This window comes from Trichosurus vulpecula, chromosome 9 (assembly GCF_011100635.1).
Source record: "Trichosurus vulpecula isolate mTriVul1 chromosome 9, mTriVul1.pri, whole genome shotgun sequence".
Lineage (NCBI taxonomy): Eukaryota > Metazoa > Chordata > Mammalia > Diprotodontia > Phalangeridae > Trichosurus > Trichosurus vulpecula.
Genome location: NC_050581.1, coordinates 74,792,002 through 74,809,466, shown reverse-complemented (window position 1 = coordinate 74,809,466; position 17,465 = coordinate 74,792,002). Strand labels below are relative to the sequence as shown.

Genomic DNA, 17,465 nt, shown 5'->3' with positions numbered 1-17,465 from the left:
ATGGTATCAGAACAAGAGGGGGATCAGGAAATCTCAGAGTTGGTGCCCTATAGTGGCATGAAGCAAGGTATGAACTTTGAACTCCATAGCTCTCACCTTACTTTTTACCTCTAATTTTCCTGTCTTCTGTCTCTTCCAAGGACTGCATCTTAGGCATGCTGAAAGGAAGACTATACAATTAATGCCAACACTTCGTTATTCCTAGCTATACTTTGTAGGTTTTTAGCTTGTTCAGTCATTTTCCAGTCATGTCTGACTCTTTGCGACCACATTTGGGGTTTTCTTGACAAGGATGCTGGAGTGGTTTGCCATTTCCTTCTCCAGCTCATTTTACAGATGAGGAAACTAAGGCAAACAAGTGACTTGCCCAGGGTCACATAATTAGTAAGTATCTGAGGCCAGATTTGAACTCAGGAAGATGAGTCTTCCTGACTCCAGGTCCAATGCTGTATCCTCTGTACCACCTAGCTATTCTTGCAGGCCTCAAGCCTCTCTGAATAGAGTCCACGATGGGGTTGCATCATTGCTTCTTGTACTCCACCCCTCTCATGGGCTGTTCTGGAAGCATCTATTAATGGTATGTTGATACCAGCTCTATTTCTGCTGCCTTTCATTACATATTTGATTAAAATTATGATTAATTAGCATCTGGCTGGTCAAAATGGGCCAGCCTGTTTTCTTTAAGAAAAAGTGATGTTAAACTAAATGTATTGCCTTTCCTCCCCCACTAAACTGGTAGAACAGGAAAATAGAGAGCATTTAGACAGATTATAGATAGTTTAGATTAGAATTTAGATAGAGGGTACCTAAATTTAACCAAGTATTTGACAAAATCTCCTGTGTTCTTGTGGAAAAGATGGAAAGCTGTGGGATAATAATTATGTGATTAGGCAGATTCAGAGCTGGGGACTGGCTGAACCCTAAGAGTTCATTAATGATTGAGTATGAATTTGGAAGGAGATCCATCTCCAGTGGAGCACCCTTGGTATCTCATCTTGGCCTTTAACAGTTTTATTTGTGATTTGGTTGACCTCACACACTTGCTAAATTTGTAGATAAGAAATCTAATAATAATAAATTTGCGGATAAGAAGTCTAATATAATACAGAGTTAGGCTTAAAAAAGATCTTGACAGGCTACAACACTAGTTTGAATCTGATAAGATGGAATTGAATAGGGAAAAACATAAAAGCCTTATATTTGGGTTCAAAAATCAATTTTACAAGTACAAGATGGGGCAGGGATGGCTCTTTAGCAGTACTTTTGTATTTTTAAAAAAATTTATGCTGAACTTAACAAACACCAAATAGAGTGATCCATATACAGAGTAGAACATCAAAAGGGAATTGTACACGAAACTCAACAGTTCTTTGAACATATCTGAGGATTTTACTGAATGGCAAGCTCAATTTGCATCCCTTGTATATCATGGCACCTAAGGAATTTCGGGCTTTGTTAAGAGTAGCATAGTGTTCAAAACTAGGCTGATAATAATCCATTTGAACTCTGTCCCAGTCCACATATGTAGTATTGTACTTGGTTGTGGGTTCCAAATTTTAGGAAGGATATTGATTATCTGAATATCCACAAGAAGGAATACAGGATGATGGATAAAGGGTCTCAAGTTGATGGCATATGAAGATCTGTTGAAGGAACTAAGAGTGTTTAGCCTAGAGAAGAGAAGACTTATTAAGGGGATAATAACTGTTTTCAGATATTTTTGAGGCTGTCAGAGGCTTGTCTGTGGAAGACAGGTTAGATCCATTTTTCTCAGCTCTAGAAGGAAGAACCTGGGCACCTAGGTGGCACAGTAGATAGAGTTCTGGGCCTGAGTTCAAATCTGGCCTCAGATACTTACTAGCTATGTGACCTTGGGAAAGTCACTTAACCCTGTTTGCCTCAGTTTCCTCATGTATAAAATGAGCTGGAGAAGGATGGGGTAAGCCACTCCAGTAACTTTGCCAAGAGAACACCCAAATGGGGTCATAGAGAGTAGAACACAACCGAAATGACTGAACAACAACAAGGAGGGCAGAACCAGTAGCAATGTGTGATATAAGCTTAATGAGAGTTACCAAATATGGAATGAGCAGCCTTCAAAGGTTATGATTTCCCCTTCATTGAAGATCTTTGAGGAAAAGACTATGACTACTATCAGGCATATAATAGAAGAATTCTTCTTCAGTTTCTCATGTATATAGGGAACCTGTGTGACGATACAAATGTGTAGCCAGAGAAACTCCTATTACTAATACTGCATGACTATCGAGGTTCTCTGATGACATCATCATGGTGCTTTCCTGATCTCTTTTCTGTTGGAAGTGTTGTCTCTCCTAGGTGCATCATCTATCTCTTTTGGGTATACCATTTCCATACATGGAATAATGTCTTTATTGGATGTCTATTATCACTGCTGGAGTCTCTGCTGGTCTCATGCTGGTTTAGTTTCTTTCTGCTACCAGCTTCATCTCTTCAGAACCACATGCTGACTATCTCTGTTCCTGACTGCAGGGGCACAATGACTAGAAAGCCTCTCCCTGATAAGGGCAGACTGACAATTTTTTAGTCATAGCTAAGCTTATGAACCACCATCTTCCATTAAGAGGCAATCAAACAGAAACCAAAGTTTTTGGCAGAGGACTGGCAGAATGATTCCAGTCAAGAGTAAGTATATTTTTCAGACTTTTTGTGTTTGGTGCTATATTGAAATACAGTTGTTCCAGATAATTATGTGATTTAGGATTGGAAATTTCTTATAGCTCCAGTTTAATCTTTTATGGTGCTCCTGTGCCTTCAGAATTTATGTCAAGTGGCACTGTCAAAGCTATGTGTAAGATGGGGCTGCACAGCCCACTTCACTCCAAAAATACTCTCATAGTTGCGTGCAAGGAATCTTTACAAACACAAAAACTAAGCTAAGAGGGAAAGGTCATTGTCCTTCACCATTCTGGCTCACATGACTTACTTCCACATGCAAATAGGGCCAAGTATATAGTTTCTAGGTTTTAGTCTCACATCTCAAATTGAACATAACACCTGCACTATTTTTTCTACAGAGTTTCTGGGATAGCAACATTGGTACTGTATATAAAGGTCTTGGTGAACTGGGAAGTGCCATAGAAATATCAGCTGTACTTGTAATTAATATTATTGTTAAATTATCCTGATTTTTGACGTAATGGGAACCCTGAATTTATCTATTGTTTTTAGTTTCAGAGAAAGTATATGCTTCATTAGTGAGGTCATGGGTCTTTCATAGGTTTGCCTAGATTGTAGGCTGTATGTGTCAATATACAAGGCAGCTAGATGGTTCAGTGGATAGAGTTCTGGGCCTGGAGACAAGAAGAACTGAATTCAAATCCAATTTCAGACATTTTACTAACTGCGTGACCCTGGACAAGTCATTTAACCTTTGTCTGCCTTAGTTTCCTCAACTGTATAGTAGGAATGATAATAATAACACTTACCTTGCACGGTTATTGAGATATTTGTAAAAGCACTTAGCACAGTGCCTGTCACATAGTAGGCATGATATACATGTTTATTTCCTCCCTCCCTCCCTCCCTTCCTCCCTCCCTCCCTTCCTTCCTCACTTCCTTCCTTCCTTCCTTCCTTCCTTCCTTCCTTCCTTCCTTCCTTCCCTCCCTCCCTTCTCTCCTTCCCTTCCCTCCCTCCCTTCCTTCCCTCCCTTCCTTCCCACTCCTCCTTCCTTCCTTCCGTCCTTCCTCCCTTCCTCTTTTCCTTGCATGCCCATACTGTTTTTTTCTAGCTACTGGTTTTGTTCCCTCTTCCAATCCTTTCTCAAAGTCTTACATATATCATGTTTCTCATTTGGTTCAGAAGGGCTTATAACATCACTCAGTATTTACTATCTCCCTACCCATGACAACACAGATGGAAAGCCAAGCAGACTAATCTGAATAAGAAGTCACTCTGTTCCATTACCTTTATGTCTTTCCCGCAGTGTGGGGCTGCCTGGTATGGAGGTGATTGCCACTGAGGTACCTCATAGGCATCTACAGAGTTTGAGATTCCAAGTCTAAGGACAGCATCTCTGAAGACCTTCTCTGAACCTCTTTTTTTAAACTGCTGCAGACTGAAGACCACCATATTTAGGCAGGGGACCTGGCTATAACTCTCCTATTCCCCCATGCTCCTGTTGTTGGGTGCTCTGCTTCAGGCTTTGAGATTCCTTCTGTGTGTATTAAAATGCACTATAATAAAATGTCTCTGACTTTATAAATGACTGGTCTGATTCTTTTCTGAGCCCCTTTTAAGTCTCTCTTGCTATTAAGGACTGGGACAAATACCAACAAGTCCTCAGTGGCTTCACAATTGAATGAGAGAAGGACTGATTGCAAAACCTATAAACTAGCTTAAGCCAGTGCACCCTTGTGGGAAAACCCACAAACTGACTTGGAGTGGGGCAGATGCCATTGTCCTGCCCTGGATATGCAGGAATGGATGAGGATCATGATGGGCCAAACCAGGACCAGAAGATAGACTTGCATATAGACATTAAGGTTATTTAAAGGTACCAAAACTCTCTGCGCCTCAGTTTCTGGATCTGTAAAATTGTGGGATTGCACTAGAGGATCACTAAACTCCCTTCCAGCTCTAAATTATGATTCTGTGACCTATGACCTCATTCACCTATTCAATATTTTAAAACACTATAGATAGAGAGACTGCTGTGATAGGCATGGCCTAAATAAGGTAGCCCTGGAGCGGAGCCAAGATGGTGGTTGTAAAGCGGGGACTCACTTAAGCTCTCCCCCAAATCCCTCTAAACACCTGTAGAAAGTGGATCTGAACAAACTCTAGAGCTGCAGGACCCATGAAATAGCAGAGGGAAGCAGGTCTACAGCCCAGGAGAGCCTGGATGGTCACTGGGAAGGGTCTATTGCATGGGGCTGGGAGTGGAGTGCAGGGCAGCATGGGCTGATCCAAGACAGACCAGACTGGAAGTGGGCCAGAGCAGGCCTGAGGGCCATGAATCATTGAGCTGTGGCGGTTACCAAACTTCTAAACCCACAAATGCCAAAGACCACAGAGCAGGTGAGTGGGAAACTGCAGGATCAGGGTGAGAGCAGTCCAGCCCCAGCCCTGGGGGTGGCAGAGGTGGCAAGGTGGTGGTGGTGGCAGCAACAGGAAGCTTCTGAGGCTGCTTCCAGAGGTTCAGAGTCAGCTGCTTCCTGAGTCCCTGGTGAACACAGTGGGAGGAATCAAGCGGTGGATCAGAGCGGGAGCTCAAGGAGGACTTTGCTGGCATAGAGGCAGCTTTGCCCTGCTTGGATCTGTGTCACAATCCTGGTTGGTGGTTCTTGGGGGAGGAGGAGCACAGGTATGACACAGCTTGCGGTGACTGTGGAGTAGAGGTACCTCTGAAAACAGCAGCATAGCCCCTAAAGCTTGGGACAAAGCACTCTCTACTCAACAAGCAGTCATACCCTGACAAAAAGCTCAAAGGTCAAGTAGTTGGCTGGGAACATGGCCAGGCAGCAAAAAAGGATGTAGACTCGGACTCAGACTCTAGAATCTTTTTCTGGTGACAAAGAAGATCAAAACATACAGCCAGAAGAAGTCAACAAAGTCAAAGAGCCTGCATCAAAAGCCTCCAAGAAAAACATGAATTGACCTCAGGCCATGGAAGAGCTCAAAAAGGATTTGGAAAAGCAAGTAAGAGAAGTAGAGGAAAAATTGGGAAAAGAAATGAGAGTGATGCAAGAAAACCATGAAAACAAGTCAATGACTTGCTAAAGGAGACCCAAAAAAATACCGAAGAAAAAAACACCTTAAAAAATAGACTAACCCAAATGTCAAAAGAACTCCAAAAAGCCAATGAGGAGAAGAATGCCTTGAAAGGCAGAATTAGCCAAATGGAAAAGGAGGTCCAAAAGACCACTGAAGAAAATACCACCTTAAAAATTAGATTGGAGCAAGTGGAAACTAGTGACTTTATGAGAAATCAAGATATTATAAAACAGAACCAAAGGAATGAAAAAATAGAAGACTGTGTGAAATATCTCATTGGAAAAACCACTGACCTGGAGAATAGATTGAGGAGAGATAATACAAAAATTATTGGGCTACCTGAAAGCTATGATCAAAAAAAGAGCTTAGATATCATCTTTCAAGAAATTATCTAGAACCAAAGGGTAAAATAGAAATGGAAAGAATCCACTGATCACCTCTTGAAAAAGATCCCAAAAAGAAAACTAGGAATATTGTTGTCAAATTGCAGAGTTCCCAGATCAAGGAGAAAATACTGCAAGCAGCCAGAAAGAAATAATTTGAGTAGTGTGAAAACATAATCAGGGTAACACAAGATCTAGCAGCTTCTACATTAAGGGATCAAAGGACTTGGAATATGATATTCTGGGGGCCAAAGGAGCTAGGATTAAAACCAAGAATCACCTACCCAGCAAAACTGAGTATAATGCTCCAAGGCAAAATATAGATTTTCAAAAAAATAGAGGACTTTCAAGCTTTCTCAATGAGCTGAATAGAAAATTTGACTTTCAAACACAAGAATCAAGAGAAGCAGGAAAAGGTAAACAAGAAAGAGAAATCATAAGGGACTTACTAAAGTTAAACTGTTTTATTTACATTCCTACATGGAAAGATGATGTGTGTAATTCATGAGACCTTTCTCAGTATTAGGGTAGTTGAAGGGAATATACATATACATATACATACACATGCACATACACATATACATATACACATACACATATATACATATACATACAAATATATACATATACATACATATATACATACAGACAGAGGGCACAGGGTGAGTTGAATATGAAGGGATGATATCTAAAAAAATAAAATTAAGGGGGGAGAGAGGAATATATTGAGAGGGGGAGAAAGGGAGAGATAGAATGGGGTAAATTATCTCACATAAAAGTGGCAAGAAAAAGCAGTTCTGTTGGGAGAGAAGAGGGGGCAAGTGAGGGGGAATGAGTGAATCTTGTTCTCATCAGATTTGACCTGAGGAGGGAATACCATACACACTCAATTGGATATCTTACCCCACAAGAAAGAAGGAGGAAGAAGATAAAAAAGGGGGGGATGATAGAAGGGAGGGAAGATGGGGGAGGAGGTAATCAAAAGCAACACTTTTGAAAAGGGACAGCATCAAGGGAGAAAATTGAATAAAGGGGGACAGGATAGGATGGAGGGAAATATAATTAGTCTTTAACAAAGTGAGTATTGTGGAAGTGTTTTACATAATGATAAATGTGTGGCCTATGTTGAATTACTTGCCTTCTTATGGAGGGTGGGTGGGAAGGGAAGAGGGGAGAGAATTTGGAACTCAAAGTTTTAAAAGGAGATGCTCGGGAATGGGGCATAGAAATCTATCTTGCCCTACAAGAAAGAGGAAATGGGGATGGGGGAGGGAGTGGGGCCACAGAAGGGAGGGCTGACTGGGGAACGGGGCAATCAGAATATATGCCATCTTGGAGTCGGGGGGGGAAGGGTAGAAGTGGGGAGAAAATTTGTAACTCAAAATCTTGTGGAAATCAATGTTGAAAACTAAAATATTAAATAATAAAATTATTGTTGGGAAAAAATAAGGTAGCCTTCATGGAGATTGTATTCTAATAGGGTGCTAAGACACAAACTCCCCTGAAGGTAGGCTCCCTCTGTTGGGGAAGAGATTGTCAAAGGCATTCTGCATATGTGTAAATCCCTATTGCAACATGATAAATAATAACAGTTAATATATGTATATATTAGCTATTATCATATATTATATAGCACTGGTATGTTTTAGCATTATAATATACATAATGATCTACCACATAATAACAATTATTATATGTATCACTTTACAAATATTTCATTTTAACTATAAGGTAAATGCTATTATTATCATCTCCATTTTATAGATGAGGAAACTGAGGCAAATAGAGGTTAAATGACTTCCCCAAGGTCATGTAGTTAGTAAATGTCTAAGGCTGAATTGGAACTCCGGTCTTCCTAACTCTTGGTCCAGGGCTATATCCACTGCACCACATAAGCTGCCTCTTTTTGAGCATTGAATAACAAGGAGCTCTGAGACATCCCCAAATGTCCTTGTCCCTGTTATGATTGGTCATACAGGTCCCTTCCTACCTTTCAGAACCCAGGGAATAGGGGGAAAGACTTGACCTCTGAGCACATGTTGGTTAGTTGGTTGATCATTTTCCTTCACTCTCGAAGAGGACCAAAATGACCTTACTATGTTAGAGTCAAGTTATGGTGTGTCCAGTTGTGGCTGATCGGACCAGTATGAGCTTGAAATGTTCTACCACAGGTAGCACATGAATAGTCCACATGAACATTTGGGGTGGATTCTCTAAATCTGCACATCTCGTGTTTCTTTTGAGCTACTTCAATTCTGCTTTACTCATAGAGCACATCCCCTTCTCTGATGAGGGCACACCATGCTGGGCAGTTCTGTGCCAATATCTCCCATGTCATACAAAAATTCCAAAGTTCTTAAGAGAGACATTTAGAGTGTCCTTGTATTGCTTCTTCTGACCACTATGTGAGCGCTTGCCCTGTGTGAGTTCTCCGTAAAATAATCTTTTGGGCAAGTATACATTTTGCATTTGAACACTGTGGCCACCCCACTGGAGTTTTGCTCTCTGCAGTAGAGTTTGAATGCTTGGCAGCTTAGTTCAAGAGAGGACCTCAGCGTCTGGTACCTTATCTTGCCAGGTGATCTTCAGAATCTTCCTAAGACAATTCAAATGGAAGCAAGTCAGTTTCCTGGCATGGCCCTGGTGGACTGTCCATGTTTCACATGCATACTATAATAATGTCAGCACAATGGCTCTGTAGACCTTCAGTTTGGTAGGCAGTCTATACCTCTTCTCCCCCACACTTTCCTTTGGAGTCTCACAAACACTGAGCTAGCTTTGACAATGCATTCACCAACCTTATTAATCAATGCATACATCCCTAGAAAGTGTACTGCCAAGGTAATAATGTATGCTTCCTCCTTCCTTCTTTCTTCATCCCCACCCCTAGAGGAGGGTTGAACTCTCCTCCTTTCTCTACTTCCTGATTTTGGAGGATAAATAGGGTGCTGACTGAGGGGGAGAAGAGAGCAGAAGAAACTGGCCATGGTAAGGATATTGCTCCCCTCCTACCCTCTGGCAGCCGGGCCCCTAGTTCCCCTGCTATACCCAGAAAGGTGCCACACTGAAGATCTCTGCTCCATCTATCATTCTGGAATCCAGCTGCCCCCCTCCTCTTCATCCTTTCTGATTTCCATCCTCTTCTCTTTCTGTTCTTACTCTAGGAGCTGTTTCTGTTGTTCCTGACTCTTCCCCTTCTGGGGACCTCAGCCCCTATGCCCCAAGGTGAGTCATTTACTCTTCTACCTGCTGCCTACGGTTCCTGATTCTGTCTCCTACTACCACATGGAACCATGATAGTAAGAAGCCCATGGGAGACATATGATAATGATACAGTTGAATTCTGGGGAGGGGGAAAGAGTTTAGTTGCTAGTAGACTGGATGCCTTCCTGAGGTCTTCTTGGGTGGTAGTGTGGGCTAGCAGTGATACTAGCTGTGTGGACCCAAGGACTTAATCTCTCTCAGCCTTGGTTTCCTCATATAAAATGGGGATAACAATGCTTACCTGCTTGGTGTCAGGTGGAGCATTTGTAAAGGTCACAGCAAGCCCTTAGAGTGCTGTAGGATTAAGATCATGGAAGAAGAGCTGGACCTTAGAGGCCATCTAGTCCAACCCTTCATTTTGTAAGTGAAGAAACAGAGGCACAAGGTTAAATGCCCAGATTCACAAAGAGTGATAGAGAGACCCAGGTCCCTTGACTCCAAAGCCAGTCCTCTTTCTCTTTTTTTTGGAGGGGGGAAGGCAGGGTAATTGGGGTTAAGTGACTCGCCCAAGGTCACAAAGCTAGTAAGTGTGTCAAGCGTCTGAGGCCAGATTTGAATCAGGTCCTCCTGACTCCAGGGCCAGTGCTCTACTTACTGCGCCACCTAGCTGCCCCTCTAGTCATCTTTCCAATATGCCACATCACCCTATGGAAATGTCTATCATTAATATGAAGTCCATTATTAGTGTTGGGTGGCTAGATGGCACCATACTGCGCAGAGCACTGGATCTGAACTCAGGAATGCTCATCTTCCTGAGTTCAAATCTGGCTCCAGACACTTAGTAGCTGTGTGATCCTGGGCAAGTCACTTAACCCTGTTTGCCTCAGTTTCCTCATCTGTAAAATGAGCTGGAGAAGGAAATGGGAAACTGCTCTGGTATCTCTGCCAAGAATACCCCAAATGGGGTCATGAAGAGTCAGACACAACTGAACAACAACATCAAATTATAATTGTTGTTATCATTTATACTAATAATCTCTTAGCTGTGAGCCAGACCCCAATATAGAATCTGAGGCTATGGAAGGGTGACTTGGGGAGAAAAGTGGAAGGGAGTGGCCATTGAACCTGATATTCGAAGTCTGAGGAGGAAAAGTAAATGCTTGAGTCCATAGGACTGCAGAGTCTTCTTCGACCACCTCAAGTCTATTGGAGGGCGAGAGCTGGCATCGCTGGGGGTGAGGAAGCCCCAGAAAAGGAGTGGCCGTGGCAGGTCAGCCTGAGGATGAAGTACAAGAGGGAGGAATATGTATTATGGAAGCATATCTGTGGTGGCTCGCTTATCAACCCCCAGTGGATATTGACTGCAGCATCCTGCTTTCCAAAGTAAGTCAGTCATCTGCATGTGGTTCATTATTAATGGAACCAGTGTGGACTGGGCTGGGAGGTGAGAGAAGTGGAGCAAGATAGGATTTGGGAGACCTGGGTTTTGAGACTAGACTCTTACTGACTCACTGAAAGCAAGGCACTTGTGTTCTCTGAGACTCAGTTACTTTCCTTGTAGAACGGGGATAATAGTCTCTGTCCTGAGTTTTTCATTTGGGTGTTGGAAATGAAATCATTTTAGAGTTTCATACTGCTGGATGGTACTGTTATTATTATCATTCAATGGGAAATTTTATATATATTATATAATATATATTTACGTTTAATATGTATGTATGAGAAGGGAGGGAGGGAAAGGAGAGAGGAAGAGAGAGAGAGAGAGACAGGGAGACAGAGAGAGACAGAGACAGAGAGAGACAGAGACAGAGAGAGACAGAGAGACAGAGACAGAGAGAGACAGAGAGATAGAGATAGAGACAGGAGGAAGCGGGATAGTGAGTAAATTCTAGAAGGCTTAAGTCCGCATGTCCATGGTTGGGAGCTACTGTAGGCTTGGGACCAAGGAGTAGGGTTGTGTCCTGAGGCTACTGTACTCAGCCAGAGCCCTGCAACCCCAGCCCCAGGTACCCCTATGGAACCTTCCTCTCCTGCTTCCTCCAGTATCAAACAGGCGCCTTCAAGCTATAGGATCCAACTAAGGCAGCAACATCTGTACTATGAAGACAACTTGCTGCTGATATCCGAGATTGTGGTCCACTCCAACTTCACCTTTAAGATTAAAGGTGCTGACATCGCCTTGATAAAGCTGCAGGAGCCTGTCCAGTTTTCCAGCCAAGTCCAGCCTATCAAGCTTCCTGCTGCCTCACAGGACTTCTCCAACACAGAGTGCTGGGTGACCGGCTGGGGGTATATCAGTATTAAAGGTGAATAGTCTCTACAGGAAAGACGCTGCCTCTGTGGTTTCTGGGATCTGACCCTGGGCCAATACTTGGAATGCTAAGGTCAAGGAGGAAAGGTGCAGAAAAGTTGGGGGAAAGACATTTCTTCCCCTTCTTTACCAAGATAATTGCTCTGAGTCTTATGGGTTTCAGGAGATTCTGGGATCCTCTGGTGCTGAACCTAAGTTTAGTTTGTTGGTTTGGGTCATTTGATATCCAAACAATGGCATGAGCCTCCACGAATACAAACCCCATACAAGCCCATAGGAAAGGCTCCAGGATTAGAAATCGACAAAAAGTAATCAGTCAATCAATGCAACATTTATCAAGTACTTAGGATGTGCCAAGCACTGTGCTGAGCACTCGGGATACAATGAGAGGTAAAAAGAACAACGAAAACTGAACAACAAAATCCCAAACCCAAAGTCTGGGCCCTGAGATACAGGGGAGACGGGGGACAACGTACAAAATCCTATTTCTATCCAAGACGTGCAGGATAAATGTGAGGTAATTTAGAGAGAAGGTACCAGTGGTGAGGATTTGGAAGGGAGGACACCCCTTGCACAAGGTAGGCTTTGAGCTGTCTTGAAGGAAGCTAGGGAAGCCAGGAGGTGGATAGAGCCAAGGGGGGAGAACATTTTACATACAGGGAACAGTCAATGAAAAGGAACAGAGTTTGACGATAGCCTTGTCCAAAGAACAGCATCTCTGCTGAGCCACCAGCTGGAGCTGCATGGGGGTGGGGTGGGGGGGAGGGCAAATCTCTAATCAGTCAACCAACCAACCAATCAACAAGCATTTATTAAGCCCTTACTATGTGAAAGGCGCTGTGCTAAGTTTTAGAGAATACAAAGACTAAGTAAAAATTGTCTCTGCCTTCAAGAAGCTTACATTCTAATTAAGGAGGAAACATGCATAATAGATGTGTACATAATGAGGAAGACAACACACACACACATATATATATATATAAAATATATGTTAAATATGTATATATATATACATTTATACATAGATATATAAATACACAAGTTAATTTTGGTGGGGGGAGTGTGATACTGCCATGGAATGGGGATCAGAAAAGATTTCTCAAGCTTCTTGATGGCAGGGACCATCTTGTTTTTGTCTCTGTATCTCTGTAGCCTAGTAAAGGGTCTGATTGAGAGTAGGGATTAGTAAATGTTTCTTGGTGCTATAGTCTGTGTGAGGAAGACCATGGCGCAGTATAGTGTATGTGTATATGTATGAATAGAACATGATTTTTGACTGGTTCCCGGGTTCAAATACCAGTTCTGCTACTTCCTACCCATGTTATCTGTGATGGATCACCTCCTTTCTCTGGGATTCACTCTCCTTCTTAGTAAAATAAAAGGGTTGGACTAAGTTAGCAGTTCTGACTTTCTGGTCTCAGTGTTTCTTCCCACTTTTAAAACTATGGAGGACTCCACACAAAGAGTTTTTGAGGGTTGTGTCTTTTGATATTTGCCATCTTAGAAATTCAAATGTCTTTGTAGTATTATGAAAATAGCTTTGACCTTAAGGATCCTCCAAAAGGGTCCCTGGACCATGCTTTGCGAACCCGTCGACTAGATGATCCCTAATGTTTATTTTAATTAATAAGTCTATATCCTTATGAGCCTATGATTCCCTTTACAGAGAGTCTGCCCCCTCCATTCGGCTTGAGGCAATTGCAAGTCTCTGTTTTGGACAATCATGACTGTGACCAGCTTTACCACAAGTTTTCTATCGTTGCTGAGTCCATAAGGATGATTCCTGAGGACATGATATGTGCTGGCGAAAGCAACCGTGACATCTGTGAGGTAAGGGTCCTCCTGAGTTTCTTTCTCCCTTCTCACTGCTTCCTTACAGGTCTCTAGATTGCATTCTAGAGTTCCCCTCTCCCTGGGCATCTCCTGGTTTTTTTTCTTTTTGTTTGTTTGTTTGTTTTGCCAAGCCAGCAGCTTCTGTTCTGTCTTTCAGGAGGATTCCGGAGACCCTCTTGTCTGTAAGGTTGAAGACTCTTGGTTTCAGGTTGGGGTGGCAAGCTGGGTAGAGAAGTGTGGCTCTTCTTCCATACGCCCTGGAGTCTACACAAATGTCTCAAAATATTTGGATTGGATCCAGAAGAAAATTCAGTGACCTTTTGGTTCAATTTCTCTTCACTCCTTTCCTAGTCCCAGGCTCTGTATTTACTGTAAAGCCAATCAAAACCTCCTTTTATTTTTCCCTATTCTCCTTGACCCATGCCATATCCTAAATGCTTGGCTGGGAGTTAGGACACCTGAATTCTAGTTCTCTGCTCTGCTGTTGGTTCTGTGTGTGACCTCAAGCAAATCCCTTCCTTGGTGTGGTTCCCAGTTTCCTCCTCCATAATCTGGCTTGTGGGGGTTTGGGCTCAGACATTATATGGTTTAGTGAGCCCATTCAACTTGGATATAGGGGGATTTTTTTTGCAGGGGAGTGATTTGTGGGGCAAGGAAGGAGAGGGGGAAGTTGGTTGGTACACATAGTGTTACATATATCTCATTAAACTGTCTGCAAAATCTTCCTGCTCTGGAGCCAGTATGTTTTCTTTGAATTGGCTCTCACTTTGGCCAAGATAGCCGGAAAGAGGCAAAAGTTATAGGAAATTACTGAGACTAATCAAGGGAACATTAGGGAAGGCATTTTTTTTGCTTGCTACATCTTGACAATCCATTGGTGGGATAGACTTTTTGGGGAGGCAATGAGAGCTGTGAACACAGTGTTGGCCATAGGGAACTTTTCTTCAGTCCAAAGAGGGGAAATTACCCAAATCTGATGATCCAGTTCTCTGGCATGCAGTGGGAATATCCTTGGCCTGGGAGACAATAGACTTTGGTCCTAGTGCTAGCTATGCCCCATCTTTCTCTGTGACCTTGGGCAAGGATCGTCCATTCTCGGGGTCTCAGTTTCTTCCTCTGTAAAATTAGGGGATGAGACTGAAGAGGCTGTGGATCTCTGTGTCTATTCTTGCTGTTCTGCTTGACTCCACTAGGAGGAGACTGCAGTCCATGGTCAGATAGATGTGTTTTTTTAATAGAGGGGCTGAGGATGCTTTTCCAAATAGTTTTGTGACTTCTTCAGGCCAGAGGCCTCTAAAATGGGATTGAGCTAAAATTTTCCTGACTCTGCCCCCATTTGCTCTAGGAACAGGACTGGAGGATATGACCCCAGACTGTATCAGGAGGGATTCAGGTTAGACAAAGAAATGATTTCCCACAGATGTCTCTATTAGGGCTAGGGTTAGAGGAGGTGGGCGGGGTTTTTTTTTTGGGGGGGGAAGACCATAGATCATAGAGTTCTTTTCTGGAGGGATGAATTGGGGAGGGTTGGCTGAAAGTCAGGCAGCTGGACCAGATGATAGCTCCAGCCTCCAACACCAATCAAGACTGAGGGAATAATTGTGGATTATTCAGGCCTTTTACTTAAAGGCTCCCCGGGCTCCTCCTCCAGAAAGCCTTCTAGATTGTATCCTCTCAGCAGTGGGTGAGTGAGTGCATGTGCATCTAAGCAAAGCTCCATGGTGCATTTCTAGCTTTGTGGGAGATGCCCCTTTCTGGCAAAAGTCAAAGTCCCGTTACCTCATCAAATGGATTCAGGGAGCTCATCAGATTGAGCAGAGGTGCTTCCGATTCCCTCTATGCTATCTGAATTTAGTCCACCACCCAAAATTAGCAGCTTATTAATTCTGTCCTGATCACCAGGCAGTGTGTCTGAAGTGGATAGAGGTTGTTGTTTGTCCTTTACTCTTGAAGAGGACCAATGACATCAGAAAGGTGATGTTTTGACTTGCAAGTGAATTGGATTTAAGAGAGGCAGGGCTGTGCAAAGTCACCAGCTTCACTCTCTCCTTGGGAGCCATCTGGGTCCAAGATACAGATCAAGATGACTGGAGATGGTCCCAGATGCAGTGGGAGACCTTGGCCTTTTTAAGCTAAAGTCTTTCCCATGTCTCAGTTTGTCTGAAGCAACACCTAGTCAGTGATTAAGGCTAGGTAAGAAATGAGGACAAAAAATGGCCTCTTTTGCCTAGTTAAAAAAAATTAATCTGGGAGGGAAATCTCTCAGGGTTTCTGGTCAAAGTAAAAACGATTGCTATTTACACTCACTCTGAGCCATCACAACCCAGGCAATGGCCAAGTAGGGCTTGGGCTGGGACCTATTGTTGGCCAATCAGTGAGAAGCAGAGTGATTTGAGTTTAAAGGGTGGTCAAGTAGCTCCATTTGAATCCCAATGGACTTTATCAAAGCCTGGTTTTCCAATGCTGTATTTCAAGAAATCATAAATGAAACTACATGGGGCAAATGAATTAATTGTCCTAGTTTTCTTTTTTTTAATGAAAAAATAAATAAGTAGGGAAGAGAGAAAAAAGAAATCCATCCCACAAACCCCAAGATATCTTGTGAGGTTTCAGTGATCAAAATTTACATTCCTTTGCGCAGAGCACCCACAGGTAAGGGTATATGATTTCCCATGTGGACAGAGGGAAAGGAGGGAGAAAGGGGAGGGAAGGAGGAAGGAAGGAAGGAAGGAAGGAAGGAAGGAAGGAAGGAAGGAAGGAAGAAATGAAGGAAGGGAGAAGGAAGGAGCATTGTCTAACTGGAACTGGCCATTTGGGTCTCCAGTGGGGCAGTTACTACTACTCACAGATTGTTGTTTGTTCTTCATTCTTGAGGAAGACCAATGATAACAAGAAGGTGATGTCTTGACTTTCAAGTGAATTGGATTTAAGTGATGTGGGGCTGTGCAGTCACCAGTCTCATTCTCTCCTTGGGAGCCATTTGGGTCCAGTGGCCAGTTATAGATCAGAACAATGGGGATAGAAGACTTAGGGTCAGTAAGACCTGATTTGAATTCTGCTTCAGGAAGCTACTACCTGCATGACCTTGGATAAGTGTCTTTAGCTGTCTGGCCTTTAGTTTTCTCATCCACAAAACAAGGGGGGTTTAAGGTTCTCCTAAGGGGGTCCCTTCCACTTCTACATCTATGACCAAAGGCTTGCACCTCACAGTCTATCTCCTTGCTATGGAAATATTGGTCCAATAAGGCTAGGTAAGTAATGAGGTCAAAAATATTGCGATGTATTGGACTAAGTACTCCATAGTGTTTGTTAATTTTTAAAAAACTGAAGCTCTGACCAAATGTCAGAGCTAGAAGGGATCCTAGAAGTCACCTAACTCAATCTTTATTTTACAGAAGGGAAAACTGATGAACAGAGGGCTAATCTTCCTTAGCTAAGGTCACCCAGTGGGATTTATAGGAGGTCCAGGGCTTGAACTTGGCCCACTCCTCTCCTTTTTTCAGGCTCTTTTTTCTGCAGTACTGCCCTGTTTTCTGCTATGTTATGGCAGATGTTGGCAGAGGCATAGGGACCCTAAAGGATGGGGTCTTCTTAGCCCCTCCTCTTAAAGATACCTCAATAAGGGAAGGGTGTCCTTGGCTATGAGCAGCTGTGAAGCCTAGGTCCATTCCTTTTCACTCTTTCCCTAGATTGTGAGACCTCTGAGAACTGTGCATGATCCCTCTAGAGCAGAATTGGGGTTTGCCCCTTCTCTATTATTTAGATAATAATTGAGTTGGAAGGGAGAAAGGATCTTAGAGGTTACCTAACTCAACCTGTTCTTGAGCCTTTCTATATCATTAGAAGCCTCTCTGTATCACTGGAACACAGCTGACAAGTGGAAGGATGGAAAGAAATAAGTGCCTACTATGTGCTAGGTCCTTTAAAGATATCTTATTTAGTCCTCACAACAACCCTGGGAGGCAGGTTCTATTATTATT

The 17,465-nt window shown here is 42.9% G+C and overlaps 1 protein-coding gene across 1 annotated transcript; it reads left to right on the top strand.

The window, feature by feature from the left end:
- Positions 1–13,801, top strand: LOC118832153 (tryptase-like). The gene is made up of 7 exons (XM_036739572.1): positions 1–67; positions 3,965–3,978; positions 9,302–9,362; positions 10,514–10,724; positions 11,385–11,647; positions 13,319–13,482; positions 13,643–13,801. The coding sequence occupies exons 1-7, from the start codon at positions 1–3 to the stop codon at positions 13,799–13,801; spliced, it is 939 nt and encodes a 312-aa protein (XP_036595467.1).
- Positions 13,802–17,465: the final 3,664 nt, after the last annotated feature.

Coding starts and splice junctions, on each gene's coding strand:
- LOC118832153 (XM_036739572.1), top strand. CDS start 1: ATGGTATCAGAACAAGAGGGGGATCAGGAAATCTCAGAGTTGGTGCCC. Junction 10,725..11,384: donor GCAGCATCCTGCTTTCCAAA/GTAAGTCAGTCA, acceptor TGCTTCCTCCAG/TATCAAACAGGCGCCTTCAA. Junction 11,648..13,318: donor GGGGTATATCAGTATTAAAG/GTGAATAGTCTC, acceptor TTCCCTTTACAG/AGAGTCTGCCCCCTCCATTC.